The sequence below is a fragment of the Pezoporus wallicus genome, unplaced genomic scaffold (genome assembly GCF_028554395.1).
Source record: "Pezoporus wallicus isolate ANWC-B61680 ecotype Strahan unplaced genomic scaffold, APGP_CSIRO_Pwel_v1 contig_7505, whole genome shotgun sequence".
In the NCBI taxonomy this organism is placed as follows: domain Eukaryota; kingdom Metazoa; phylum Chordata; class Aves; order Psittaciformes; family Psittacidae; genus Pezoporus; species Pezoporus wallicus.
The window spans coordinates 3,935,630-3,951,057 of NW_026638908.1; the positions used below are offsets into that span (position 1 = coordinate 3,935,630).

The following is a 15,428-nucleotide window of genomic DNA, read 5'->3' on the forward strand; positions in this document are numbered from 1 at the left end:
GGAGGCTATACACTAATTTATAGGGTACGCTGGTGAGTTTCAACTGGGAAGTGCTCTGTGGCACTGTCTTAAGTGTAACAGTGGTAAGCCTGAGAAAATAAACCTGTAAATCAAACCCAGCACTTTTTCAATAAATAAAATGAGGGAGAAAGCACATTAGGGAAAAAGAGATGCAACATGTTTCTGGGAGATTTATTGTTCCAGCTACATTCTTGTAGGAGAGAAAGTGTTTTAAATTTAAAGAAGAACCTGTCCCTGAATTTTGGATCAAATCATGACAAAACTGTTTTCTGTGAGATCAGATTTTGTTTCATGTCAGTGAAAGGAATTGATAGACACTGTTAAGAAAAGCTTTCAGAAAGCATTGAAAATCAATTTGACGATTTGCTTTACTTGATATATCACTCATAAACACTCCTTTTTTTTCCCCCACAGGTATCACTATTATGGAATTGGCATTAAAGAAAGCAGTGCATACTACCACTCTGTGTATTCTGGTAAAGGTTTAACCAGGTATGGTAACATAAGACTGAAACTTAGTCAGTGAAGGTCTAACTTTAACTTTCCCTTAGGAAGGTATAGGTAGGACACTAATTTTTATTGATACCAGAACTAGTATTGCTGCATATCTCAGTGTCTTGTATTTCTATATGTAAGTAGCAGCTTGCTCCCTGAAGACAATGATTTTAACAGGTTGATCTAGACCTTTTTGTAGCGACTTCCAGTATGGCCCCTCCTTAGTCTGTATAGATCTGTACCAACTTAACCAATCCTTAGCAAAGGATTTGTTCAATTTTGTGTGAGGCATCAAAACACCATTTCCAGAACACTTGTATCATATTGTTTGCTTTTGTGTCACCCTCTGAGTTCTTTCCCCGGGACACCTTCCCATTATGAAATGTCTGGAGAATGGTGTGAAGCTGACACCTGTGGGGCAGGAGGGAGGGGTCACTGTAGATTAATATTTACAGGTCCTTTGACTGGCTAATATCAGTTTAAACCTAACCCAGGAAGCTCTAATTATATTTGTTTAAGGGACAGCTAGCAGGATCAATACGTTACGATAGCTGCCTGTTAGTTTGCCAAAGATTAATAGTTCGTAAAACAAATGTCTCTGTTCACATATGGCTTGAACGACGGCTTTCATTGTCTACAGCAGTATATCTGTATTAAGTGGGGACTCTGAGAAAGTAAAGGGATAAATGAGTTTATGATTACATATAGAAAATTCAGCTGGTGGCATATTTAGGTTATATCCAAAGAGACTTTTTCCAAGCAATGTGACAAGTGTAAAAATTGATTGCAAATGATGCTTAAAATGAGGGATCTCTTCATTGCAGAATTTAAGGTGTAATAGACTGGAATATGCCATTTCCTTGTCCAGTGTTTATCCAGAGCTGTGGAGGTGTTTTTGGGACACAGTGAGATGAGGTTCTTTAATAATACAGAATTATCTTGAACAACTTGCTCATTTAATTGACTTAAAAGACAGTTATTTTCATTTAAGGGAATATAATCACTCTTAGTCATCACTTTTGTGTCAGCCAGTGCCCTTTTCATGTAAAGCTCTGTCTTTGCAGAATCTAGCAACAATGAACACAAAGAAATTGGAGGTACTGCAAAATTCCCCACAGCTGCATTTCCAACAGTATATGCTCACATAAAGGTGGCACAGATACTCTCTAAGATTTTCAAGAGTACTCACTAGATTCACCAGTTAGGAAACTTGTCTTTATGTGGGAACTGTGCTCTCATGTGTGAGAAGTTGAATTTTCCAGGTCCAGCACTGAAATTGCCTCCCTAGCTGATTTAGAACAGAAGCTCAAATGCTCATTTTGCAGTCTGGTTGGATTTTTCTGTGTGAAGAGAATGATGCAGTAGCCTGAAGTTAAGAACAAGCTTCTGGGTAAGGGAAGAGTCAGGCAGTATAGAGATTCAAAACTGAGAGTGAATCTCCCAGTTGCTGGCTGCTGTACATAAGGATCCATCATAAAATCTCTCCCTTGATGTCTGTTCTGGTAGGTTAGCTATACATATAGTTCCTGGATTAAGCCTGGGGGAGAATTAGGCAGTTAAAATATAAGGGTTGATAATGGTATCAGGTCACACCATGTCCGTGCACAAATATAGGCATATGGAGGCCTTTACCATAAGGCTTACATGTTAGACGGCAGCTTGTGAAAAGATTAGAATGGGCAATGGGGCTCACTTTAGATGCCTAAATATAGGCCTCTACTGCTATTTCAAACTAAATTGGTATTTGTGCATGAAGATTTAGGTAATAGAGCTGAGTACAATAGTCCTTAGATGCAGGGTTGCAGATGCCCGAATCCTTAAATTCCCCTCTAATTTTGACCTCCCAGTTCATTTAAATATCAAGTCTTGCACTGTGAAAAGAGCATGCCTAACATGCTAACACCAAAAATCATTAGCATCCACAGAACTGTGTGAAGGGCAGTGTTAGCTAGCAATTAAGGCTCTGAAGGAACAATGTCAGCAGGTGCTGCCTCATGTTTTTGGTGTACGTTCTGTGTACATTTTGCTGCACATGTGGAAATCCACACGCCGTGACAAATAAATCAGCTGTGAAGGTAATAAGCTCCACATTGTAACACACTGAGTGATGCCTTCTTTCATACTTACCTACCAACAACCAAGGGAATTCTGTAGGTAACATGTGCTAGATCATCACATGATGGGAGCTGTCAGGCACCTGTGGCTGGCCTGGGTGGGACAACTGCTCAGCCTCTGATTTTCTGTCCTGCCAGCAGAGCATCTCAACAACATGAAATCACAATATTGCTGCTAATAATTATAAGACTTCATGTTGCCTGTAGTATCTTATCAGTTGGCAGCTAGCAGAACAGAAAATAACAATAATCCAACAACATTTATCATTATACTGATCCATTAGAATATCTGTAATTACACATTGTCTGGTTTAGTAATTATGATTTAAAAAGTGTGCTTTCTAATTTCTGCACTGAAAAGTTGCCTGATAGTCCAATGACTTCACTGGGAATCTCTCAATTGGACCCTTAATAAGACATACACTATACTGCAATACATTTTTGCCAGTTTATGAATCTTTCATCTCAGAAATGCATTTCACCTGCATCTAAATAATGCTGTGGTGAAAAAGAACAGAAAATCACTATAATTTCTTCATTTTCATAAGAAAAGTAAATAATAGATTTTTTTTTTTCTACTTCTAATTTACTCAGCTGTGTCAAAGAATTTTTTGTATTTCCTGGTAAAGACCTTAAGGACTCACACCTATGCTGCCCTTTTGCTATTTATGAAGTTGTAAAGATCCAAAGAAAAAACTGAAACTGTGTTTTATACTTTACCGTTAAGTCAGTGATCTGAATCATCATGTTTTAGAAGTAGGTGTCCTGACATCCTCAGGCATTTGCATATCAATAGAAGAAGTTAAAAAAAAAACAAACCAAAACCAAAACCCCCCGTGATTTTTATTGTAACTACATTTGGAGGAATGTAATCTTTTTTCTAATAGATCAATTGCATATGTATTTATATCTGCAAACTCTAAAAAAGTTCCTCTTATGAAAAAAATCACCAATTGTGTTTATTTTCAAAGGTTCTCTGGAAGCAAGTTAAAGAACGAGGTAAGTGTTGTAGTATGTTTCCTTTTACTTCTGTTATAATTGAAATATTATATGATCTCTGGTTTTCATTTCTTTGAAAATTACAACAATATTTTCATTGAAGATTAGACTGAATAACGTCTCTTTTTCATGAGCTGAGCATTTGCTTCTCTGAATATTCAAAGAAAAATAAGATTTTTCTTAAAATTAACCCCACTTTCTGGGGTTCTGTTTCTGATCCAGTTCCCCATAATCACAGAGGCTCATAATAGACCCTCTTAAGCAAAGGATCAAGCTCTACATTAGCTTTTTTGCATCCGTAACTTTGGCTTTTTCAGAATCTCATTTATCTGATTGGAAGCCAAAAGATTTTTTTTTTAATAAACAGAATTGTATACCTCTTGGTCAGGATTGTCTGTTTCTAATTTTTGGTTTTTATGACATTTTCTTGTGATATGTATTTTCACCACTTTAACTTGCTAGATGGAGCAAGCAACACTTTTAAGCACCTCTGATCAGCCTTATAGCCTTTCACTCTACTTGTTCTCATTTGAGTATCTTTATAGAAAAAAAAATCATAGAGACTTGTAAATGGCATATCTCCAATTTCTATCAGATATGTGCCTTCTGATGAACTCTAGAACTGTGTTTGTTTTTTTTGTTCTGGTTTTGTTTGTTTTTTTTTTTTGTGGGTTTTTTCTTCTTTCTTTTCCCCCACAAGTAACCTACATTTTTGCTACTGTATGCTATGATATAGTCACTGTCATTGTGGTTGTATTCATACTAGAGAATTATGGATTATTGTACATTAAGGGTTAAGAATTGCTCCCAGGGTTTTGCTTTGACACTGAGTTCAACTGTCATGACATAGCCTGCATGTATTAATATTAAACTCCTGAACATACAAAACAACATAAGCACATCTCATCCACATTGCCGCAGAGAAAAGTCCCTAGCATGCAGGTATTTTTGAGGCATTACTAGGAATTGTTTGATGGACTGCTAATTGGCATGGGCCAAAAGAATGCCAGGGTCCATTCTGCATAACAGTGTTCCAGCATTGCCTGGGAATGTTTCCTTGCACCATTTAGTTTACTAGACTAAATATACCCTCTATGATCAACTGATACACGGAAAGTCGTCTTTTTCATTTCCAGATAAGCAACTTCTCACTGGTAGCAGAAATTCTTATTTCTGAAAATGTAGCTTTGCTCTATTGATTTTCGTCCCATTTATTGCCATTATCTCAAAGCCATCCAGATCTTTCCACATGACCTCTTGGTCTTCCTCTTTATTGATGATTTCATTAGCTCATATCAGTCAATTTAATCTATGAAATGTTCAATGTGATCAGCTCCAAGTCTGATATTTGACAATCTTCAATCCCTTTTCAACCAAGTAGCTTCCCTGTCAACACAACTTGTTAGCATTTCAGTTGGAGTCAGTTTCTTAAACATTTTACATTCCTGTACTAATCCCCATTCTCACCAGCATAACTAATGATTTCCCCTGGTGACACCGTGTCCAGTAGATTAGATCTGCTGCATTTTCCCCATTCAGGTAATCTGCTATCTTATCAAAAAAAGATAGTGTTATGCCATGGGATATCCCCAGCATATTCAAGGATTCATGAGCACTAGTACAGCATTCATTCTTTCAGAGTTTTGAGATGGGAAATGTTTGGCTCCCTTGGCATAAATTAATGCACATTCACTTCCATCTCTTATGTGGCATTCCCCATCCGGTTGGGAATTAACCGTCCCATAAACCTGTTCAATACATTTGCTCTCCCAAAGTTCAATACATTTGTCCTCCCAGAAAAGGAATCACAGAGAATTTGTCAGAAATAAGCAAGAAAGAGCACATCAGTATGAGTTTTTGATAGCTCTGTGTTGTCTGGAATTATTGAGGCAGGTCTTAAATGAAAAAAACCAAAAATATCTTTCATGGTCAAAACTTTTTTAACAATCTCAGTGTACTGAAGATTAGGCAGCGTACTTTCACATAAAAGTGAACAGGTTATATATCCTTATTCATTTGCTTGAAAGTTGCCATGGTTTAAACGCAGTCAGCCACATGACAAAAGTACATGCAATTAGGTATTCTAGAAAGATTTACAATGATTGCATAAGGAGTAATTCTCAATAGGAACATAAAGACATTGAAAAGATGTTAAAGCACTGATTGTCTAAATATACTGAGTAAATGGCATTTGAATGAACACTTATTGAGTGCCAGGGACACTGTTTACTTCTGGCATGTTTTATCACATTTTCTAGTATTCTCTCTGTAGGGGGAGATATCAGCAAATTCTTTTATCTAAACCAGTTAGTGCACCATTAGAGTCTGCATGGTTAATTAGGCAGATAATATTACTGTCATTATCTTAATGTTAAATGGTCATTAGAAACAGATGGCATTAAATTGAAAGGGCAAGTGGCAGTGGGTTAAAATATTAAGCCTAGAACTGAGGCACAGTCATTACCATTAGCAAGGTAAAATCATTGCAGATTACCCTCTCTTAAACCTCCCACCAGCATCACTGCCTTCTTTTAAATTAACTAATCCCTCTTAATCAGAACTTTTAATATATTTCATAGGTAATTACATAATAAAATCATTAAGATTACTCCTGTTATTAAAAAAGAAAAAACAAACCTCCTGGTACTGATAGGCAGCTGTAACACCACAGAAGTATTGACAGGAAGATGTACTATTGTTTCTACATTTCTTCAATTTCTTTGACTTAGAGTTTTATACATATTTGAATAGTAGATAGGGCAGTCAAAGTGTGTTTACACAGTGTATACTTTCATTCCTTGCTGTCTGTTTTGGCAGACATTTCACCCTATAAAAATAGGGAGATACATATATAGTAAATAAGTCAGTTAGTTATAGTTTTCTAAATGCAGTAGTTGAGAGAATTTCCCTTGAAACTGGCCTCTAATTCACAAATCAACGTTTATAGGGAAATACTCCCCTTTGCACACTTTTATACTATGTGTTATACTATATACCTATTATTTCCACTTCAGTGAAATCTTACTGTATGCAAATGGGTAGGAAAAGGCCGCTTCAAGTGCCATTCAAATGTCTTTGGCATGGTTATGTATCCATCCATTAGTACAAAGGGAATCTGCACAGGTGTAATGGATTTACTGCAGGTATATACAGAAGGCCTCTCAAGGCTCTGCACACTGCTTTGATATATGCACTGGGTGGGCTAAAATGGAACCAAAGGTTTTAGCCAAATAGTCTTCTCTAGGTTTGAATGCCATTCTATGAGAATAAGTACAATTCCATCAGTAAGGACAGAATCATAATACAGAATTTATTGCTTCTCTTGAGAATGAGGGTTTCATCTTACTTATACCATTTGAATGCTTACTGAGCATAATATGGTGTTGTCATGGTTTAAATTCAGCCACGCAGTCTCTCTCTCACTCCCCCCCTTCCTCCCCCCTGCTCCCAGAGGGATGGGGAGAAGAATCAAAAGAATGTAACTCCCACGGGTTGAGATATGAACAGTCCAGTAACGAAGGTATAACACAAATCACTGCTGCTACCACCAATAATAATAATGATAAGGGAAATAACAACGGAAGAGAATACAACTGCTCATCACCCGCCAACCAATACCCAGCCTGACTGAGTAGTTACCCTTCCGGGTAACTGCCCCCAGTTTATATAGTGGGCATGACGTGCTGTGGTATGGAATACCTCTTTGGTCAGTTTGGGTCAGGTGTCCTGTCTCTGCTTCCTCCCGGCTTCCCCTCCTCCCTGGCAGAGCATGAGGCTCAGAAAGTCCTTGGTCAGACTAAACATTACTAAGCAGCAACTAAAAACATCGGTGTTATCAGTGCTGTTCCCAGGCTGAAAGTCAAAAACACAGAGCTGCACCAGCTACTAAGAAGGTGAAAAATGACTGCTACTTCTGAACCCAGGACAGGTGTGCATTATAAATATAAGCATGGTAATTCTGTATCACTACAGAATGTTATTGCTCAGCTTTACTGTGAAGTAGACTGAATCAGATTCTGTGCAAGTATTAGGAGTCTAAATAAGGGTTGATTTGCCATATGTTGCTTAACAGTCAGTATCCACATATACAAGGCAGCTTGTTGTTTCACCCTTCAATCCCATCTCTTCAAAGGTTAGCACCTAATAGTTATTCAAGGTATTTTTTCAATCTGTCACTAGTACAAGATGTGTCTACAGTATTTCAGGTGTCACAAGCTAAAGCAGCTTAAGAGGCTTAAGAACTCTTAAGAACTGAAAGAAACTCAGCAGAATTTAGCATAATTCAGGAGGAATTTAACTTGTATCAAGGTCAACATTGACTGTGTCTCAGCAATAATTGGAGAACACTAAATGTCCAAGAATACCATTCTTACTGATATATGAAACTGGGGCTTCATGTCAAGTCTGCAACAATCACAAAGAGATTAATATTAAATATTTAGGTCGTAAGTGTCTGTAGACCCTACATACCATCACATTCATAACACTATAACATCAGACTTCATGATCAACTAAAATAATGGTTGCCATAGTAAACCAGCAGAAGTCACTATTGCCGTGCTATTGGAACAAGAAGAGAGCAAGGAAGAACAATAATATCTCCACTACTCTAGATCCTTCTACTAGCAAGATACATATTAAATAAAACTTAGGGTTTTATATCTCCATGAGGGTATGAGGGTCTTCATGAGGGTATGACAGTCCACACTGTAGAGGAGAGAATTTTTTACTTCAGTTTTTAAACATAGATCAACCCAAAGGTCATAGAATTACATGAAGTAATGTGGTTTAAAGGCTGCATTACTCTGAAAACTGCATTTGGTAGAGTTTAGATCTGGCACATATCTATTTACCTTCCTGAGCTGGAACTCAAATCCAGATATGAATCAGTATTTTGAAGGATTATCTGAACATAAATATTCAGGAATGTTGAGAGACTTGTGAGATAATATGCAACTTAGCATGGATTTCTGGTTTCAGTTGAATCTGTATTGGTTATTTCAATGCTCCTATTTTTTCCCTTCCATTTCAGGGTGGTTTCACTCGTAAATATTCTCTGAGTTCCAAAACTGGGACTCTCCTCCCAGAGTTTCCAAGTGCTCAACACCTTTTGCTTCAAGGGTGCATTTCTAAAGACAAGGTAAAATGTGAGCTACTTCTCTTCTGACTTACTTACAGATCAAAAATTACCACAGAATGTTTCTCCATATCTTAGCCTTTGAGGTATTGACATGAAAGAGCCAGAAATGTCCATAATCAAACAGAGGTGACTGATTTATAGAGGGGGCAAACCTTTACCAACACCGATTAACTGGCTTTCCACTGGAAAGGTGGTTGAATTATTTACCTATTAACTGACCTGGTATTTTACACACTGATGGTATGTAAGAATGGGAGAGCAAAACAAACAAATAACTGAGAGTTGTATTCGTTCTAAATGTCTTTGGTTTTAAGGTAAATTTTGTTCTGACTAGATCAGAACAAATTCACAACAAATAATTAGATGAACTTTGCTCTTTTTGATTAATTGCTTGAAAAGAAACTGAAAATCTGAACATATATTATTTTTTTTAGTTAGTAAAATTTTGTTCCCTAAATCAATACTTAGTATTGCTCATCCTAAAAGTAACTGTTCAGTTAGAAGTATTGCTGACATATGTTTTAGGTCTTTGACTCCTTGCCTATGTGCTACGTTTGTGTTATTTCTGGTCACATTACAGGTGGCTACATCCCTGAATTGTGCTGGAAACCTTTTGATACACATTAAGAACTCTCCAGTTTAGCCTCCAGTACAGGTCATGATGTTGGCTATCATCTTGAGAAATGTTGCTTTAAAGCTTTTTGGTTTATGATCCCTTCCTCTAAAGTTTAATCTTTGAAAGTGGTGAAGCCAAGGATTCCTATTGTGAGGACTGAACAAAAGGAGCCATCTGTAGGACAGAGATCTTAGCTAGAAATCTTACAGCTCCTAAAGAAAACACAAGAATTGTGTGCATCAACTGCTGTTACAGTCTCCCATCAGTGAACTGGCATTTCTCATATATACAGCATTCTTGTAACATTTAAATCTGAAGAACATTTGAGATTCCATGCAGACCCAACACAGCAGTGTAAGCAAAATTGAGTTTTACCACTCCAACAATAAAGAAAAAGATGCAACTCATTTTATCTTCATTTTGGGTTGAAGCATTTAATTGCTCTGATGTTTGAACCAGACGATGAGGGGCTCAGCATAGCTTTGCAGATGGCTGTGGACAGACTCATGGAGTTATGAGAAGACTATGGGAAGAGAGATGAATTCCTGTGTGCCTGCTGCTCTCTCTTTCCTTGCTGCTTTTTCCTCATTCCTTGTTGTCTTGTGTCCTGTTTTATTTTCTTACCATCTTTCACTTCCTTCACCTTGTCTGGCCAAGGGTTGCTGAACCTAAGATATTTAGGTACTCTGTTGAAGAAATCCTGTTCATGAAGTTTGATTCCTGCATTAAACTCCTCAGAATCTGCAGGCAACTGAAATCTCTGGGGAATTAATAAATGTAGGAGCCAGCACTAAAATAGATTGATAATTTCTTCATTTTAAGTTTCTGAAAAAAGCTTACCCAAACCTTTAACTTCCATCAACCCCTTCAAAAAATAAAACAACAAAACTCTAAAATGTTCTTGAGTCTCACACTTTGCCCGTGTTTTTCAAAGATATGTAATTACAGAAGCAGATCTGAAAGTCAGCAAGGTCTGTTTTCAAAGAAATCTGTATGCTAAACCTATTGAAATAAGGTGGTACTAGGCGCATTTGAAACCTGATATTGGTTTGCCAGAGAAGTTCACAAGCTGTGACAAACTTCCTGTGATTCAGGACCGTAAGAATGGTTTTGCTAGCATTTTTCTCTCCTTAAGATACTTTATAAAATTTCTTGGTTTATAATCTGATACAGATTTTAAAATTTACTATGTTTTACAAAGTCTTGTAATACCTCTGAAGAGTTGTTAAAGTGAGGGAACACTCCACTCAGATAAATTAGCCTGATGAGATGAAAGGGAGTTCTGCTTTTTAAAGTTCTGTTCATGTAAAGCCGTGATTAAACTTTGACCAAATGACTGGCAGCTATTTTCTCATTTGTCTAACCAGATGATGGTTCAGAACACTCATAGACGCCTATAGTAGCCTAATGATTAACTTGAACTACTCTTTGGGATTAATCTTAGCTTCAGAAAGGGGAATTTACTTTGCCATCTGACTGGCTAATCTAGCTATTGCTTTGCTTTGATAGCCACATTTTCACAGTGTATAGAGTCTCAGATGTTACATTTCTGACAACAGCATCAAGACTCAAAGATGTCAATAAAATCTAGAGTCACCTCCTCATTACTTCTGGCTATACAGGCTGCCTATTTGTGCATATTCATTGTAATGCAATTTATATTCTATATTTAAATACTAACTACAGAAAGCAGAAATCTACATCACTAGCAGTGGAGAGCTAAGAAACTCTGTTTAATCTTTCTTTCTTCCAAAATAGGTAGATACTCTTATCATGATGTACAAGACACACTGTCAGTGTGTCCTTGACAATGCAATTAATGGGAACTTCGAAGAGGTAAGGTTGTTTGAACACACATTCTTGGTATATGTGCACAGGGAGACAAGGAAGTGTTATTTATGTCCATGAATCTCGTTCTTACTCCTTTAGATTCAGCATTTCTTATTACATTTTTGGCAAGGAATGCCCGACCATCTTCTTCCTCTGCTTGAAAATCCCATCATTGTTGACATCTTCTGTGTTTGTGACTCAATACTGTATAAGGTAAGTTAAGCATTTAGCTTCATGGGTACATTACAGCTTCTGCTTGTGTTAAAACAACATTGAAGTTAGAGTAACAGGATGCTGTGGCTGCTTTCTGCCTCTCATTTGTGTAAATCAGGAAGGATTCAGTTGAAATAATGAAATTTGGTGCATGTAAAAGCTGAAGTCCAGTCTCAGCTCTGCTGACCACTTGTTATGTGACTACAGGATGTACAGTAATAGTGAAATCCTGACCTACTTGCTTGGCTGCTTCACCGACAAGGCTAAATTAAGACTGGATGGAAACTGAAGCCTTGTTTTTACTTAAAAGATTATTCAGGTTAGACATAATGAAGAAGTTCTTTATTGTAAGGGTGATGAGGCACTGGAACAGGCTGGCTAAAGAAGTGGTAAATTCTCTATCCCTGGCAATGTTCAAGGCCAGGTTGGGCAGAGCCTTGGGTGACATGGTCTAGTGTGAGGTGTTCCTGCCCATGGCAGGGGGGTTGGAACTAAATGTTATTAAGGTCCTTTCCAACCCAAACCATTCTCTGAGTCTATGATTGCTGCAGTTTCTACCAACAAAGACAGTCTGTGACAAATCAGTGAGGTAATTCCACACTCAAATCTGCTACTCACAGGTTATGTCAGGCCGAGGCTTCATGTTACAAAGCGGGAAGAATACTGGGTTAAGATATTCCTGCCTCTCCTGCCTGCTACACTCTGCTTCTATTCCTATGCTGCTGGATGTACCAGCAAAACTGCTGCACTCTGAATTTTTGGGGGTTTAAAAAAATCTATGGAACATTTGTTTTGCAGAGGTTTTGTGCCATATGTGTTATTTAATCTAGTTAACTGCATGATCACAGAAATAGCTGAAACTAAGTGAAACTGAGGAGTACTGTAAGGTCAGTATTGGTTCATAGAGAAGGGATTCAGAGCAGCCCTGTGGAGAAGGACTTGGGGGTGTTGGTTGATGAGAAAATGAACATGAGCTGGCTTCAGTGTGCGCTCGCAGCCTGGAAAGCCAACCGTATCCTGGGCTGCATCAAAAGGAGCATGACCAGCAGGTCGAAGGAGGTGATCCTGCCCCTCTACTCTGCTCTCGTGAGACCTCACCTGGAGTATTGTGTGCAGTTCTGGTGTCCTCAACATAAAAAGAACATGGAACTGTTGGAACAAGTCCAGAGAAGGGCCACGAGGATGATCAGGGGACTGGAACACCTCCCGTATGAAGACAGGCTGAGGAAGTTGGAGCTGTTCAGCCTGGAGAAGAGAAGGCTGCGTGGAGACCTCATAGTAGCCTTCCAGTATCTGAAGGGGGCCTATAGGGATGCTGGGCAGGGACTCTTCATTAGGGACTGTAGTGATAGGACAAGGGGTAATGGGTTAAAACTTAAACAGGGGAATTTTAGTTTGGATATAAGGAGGAAGTTCTTTACTGTAAGGGTGGTGCGGCAGTGGAATGGATTGCCCAGGGAGGTTGTGAATGCTTCATCCCTGGTGGTGTTCAAGGCCAGGTTGGACGAAGGCTTGGGTAGCATGGTTTAGTGTGAGGTGTCCCTGCCCATGGCCGGGGGGTTGGAACTTGATGTTCTTAAGGTCTTTTCCAACCCTAACTATTCTATGATTCTATGATTCTATAATAGAACACTGGGGAAAAAAATGTAATGGCACTGGAGCTTTTAATTTGGAACATCAGATCAGTTCATTAATTAATAGCTGCCAAGTACTTTAAGTTCCTTTGGTAGGACATGCCATATGAATAGAAAAGTTTTGTCATCTCTTTAACAAATTTCAGGACCACATATCAATGGGAAGAAATAACTATAAGGGCTAATGGTAGAACACCAAGCAGTCAAAGCAAGGGACTTGGGACTATTTATCACTGAGTGTGTCACAGCCATCTATTTCATTCTTTAATGTACAAAAACATGGTGGAAAAAATCCAGAAAAGATGAAACTATGTATTTACTAAAAACATATCAAACTGTAAAGTTAGAAGAGGTGTTTTAGCTGGCAGGGAGATGTAACAGTAATTAGCATCAAGAATCATAATTACTGCCCTGGAGATGAGCCATTAAGCCTCATTACTTGTAGAGGTTATAATGTACCTTAAGTTTATGAGGTTTTCCTTTCTCTAAAAGTGCTGCCAATATTAATTTTATTTGTAATAAGTTTTTAATGTGACAGAAGAAGAAATACTACAGGAGCCCTAAGTTATAAATCAAGTAAGACGGAATTTCTCAAAAGTTCATCATTTTACTATTGTGTCTTCTTTGTGTCTTACTGTTTCTCACTTATAATAATGTTAGATATTCTTGACAGCACAGCTGGCAGAAAGAAGGAGAAATTTTGTTGTGTTGTTATCAAACCAATTACATCAGTAGTGGAAACAGATTTTTAGGATATAAGCTGACAGCTTTGCCCTCTGCAATAACATTCCCCAGAAGGCATGCCAGATGGCGTAGTTTTTTTCCTAAACAGCTCTACATCATACTTAGCTATCAGGGGTTTGTCCAAAACTCTGAACCCATTCAGTGCCACATTCAGTATGGCAGAGAGAAGAGTCAAGTGGCTAATAGCACATGAGGACTTAGGACATGCTTTACTTAGACTCACAGTGATTCTAGAGGGGACGAAGTGTTTATGCATCTCACTTCTACTGATTTCCCTATCATGGGAGTGATAGCACTTTCCTGTTTTACTGGCATGCTGGCATACATTAAGCATGGGAGCTACCTAAATATAAAAATATCTCATATGTTCCTATCTAATAGTGATGGGAGAAATCTAGGTATATAAATATCATAGAATCATAGAATCATTGACGGCTGAAAGGGACCTTAAGGATAATCAAATTCCATCCCCCATGCCACAGGTAGAGACACATTCTACTAGACCAGGTTGCTCAAAGCCCCGTCCAAACTGGCCTCAAACGCTTCAGTATCACTTTAAATAACCTGTCACTTTAAATAACTTAATCACTTCAAATAATTACTGCTTTAAATAACACTTCAAGTGTCTGGAAAATAAGTTGAATGGGTTTATTCTGCATTAATTTCCTGTTCTTATCACTGTGCAATCTAAGTAGACAAGAAAGATATGAGTGAATAAATGGCCAGTGGAAGCTTGATATAATTTTCTGTTACTTTTTTGAAGGTCCTTACTGATGTACTTATCCCTGCAACAATGCAAGAAATGCCAGAAAGGTAGGTATTTGTCAGTAATAATGCTAAATGATGTTTGTTAGGCATATTCAAGGTAAAGAGCAGAAATTCTATATCCCAGATAAATGTTCTTAAAATATTTATTCTCTTTTTCAGAACAGTAGCACATGTATGGCAAAGTACACTTGGGTCTGAAGACAGTTATAGAACATTACACAGTATATTGAACGTTACACAGTATTTTAATGTCCCATTTTACTGGCTTGTTGGATATATTGTAATAGGCTTCTTCTACACTAACGCCCTGTAAGATCAAAAAAGAAATAAATGTACATGTGGTGCTTAAAGAAAAATAATTGTTACCTTTTTCCAGACTATTTTTCAGGTTTGTAGCCTATGCACCGCAATAATATTTAAGCATTATTATAAATTGTCTCTGAATTATTTAAATAAATTATTTAAATAAATGCAAGGCAAATTTTATTGATGTTTCTCTAAAACACTTTTTTTTTTTCCTTTATAGTTTACTGGCAGATATAAGAAATTTTGCAAAAAACTGGGAACAGTGGGTTGTTTCCTCTTTGGAAAACCTACCAGAAAACCTGACAGATAAGAAACTGCCTATTGCGCGAAGATTTGTTTCCTCCCTGAAACGACAGACATCATTCCTACACCTAGCACAGGTAAAAAAAATAAGCCTATATATATATATAAATAAAAGTCAATTATATTTCATGCACCTTTCAGGCTAGGAGATACAATGCGTTATTTTTTCAAGGTTCGACTTCAGCTATGGAACACTTAACATCTTGTAGTATTAACCACACAAGAAGGAAATGATGATAAATAGA

General features: G+C 37.6%; 1 protein-coding gene across 1 annotated transcript in view; it reads left to right on the forward strand.

The window, feature by feature from the left end:
- The window catches only part of RFX6 (regulatory factor X6), a 39,228-nt gene that overhangs the window by 11,688 nt on the left and 12,112 nt on the right, over positions 1-15,428 (forward strand). Inside the window, exons 5-11 of the mRNA XM_057413196.1 lie at positions 436-513; positions 3,602-3,629; positions 8,662-8,769; positions 11,144-11,221; positions 11,315-11,428; positions 14,570-14,619; positions 15,101-15,260. Coding sequence (XP_057269179.1) covers positions 436-513; positions 3,602-3,629; positions 8,662-8,769; positions 11,144-11,221; positions 11,315-11,428; positions 14,570-14,619; positions 15,101-15,260 — 616 coding nt within the window. The remainder of the gene's footprint in view (positions 1-435; positions 514-3,601; positions 3,630-8,661; positions 8,770-11,143; positions 11,222-11,314; positions 11,429-14,569; positions 14,620-15,100; positions 15,261-15,428) is intronic.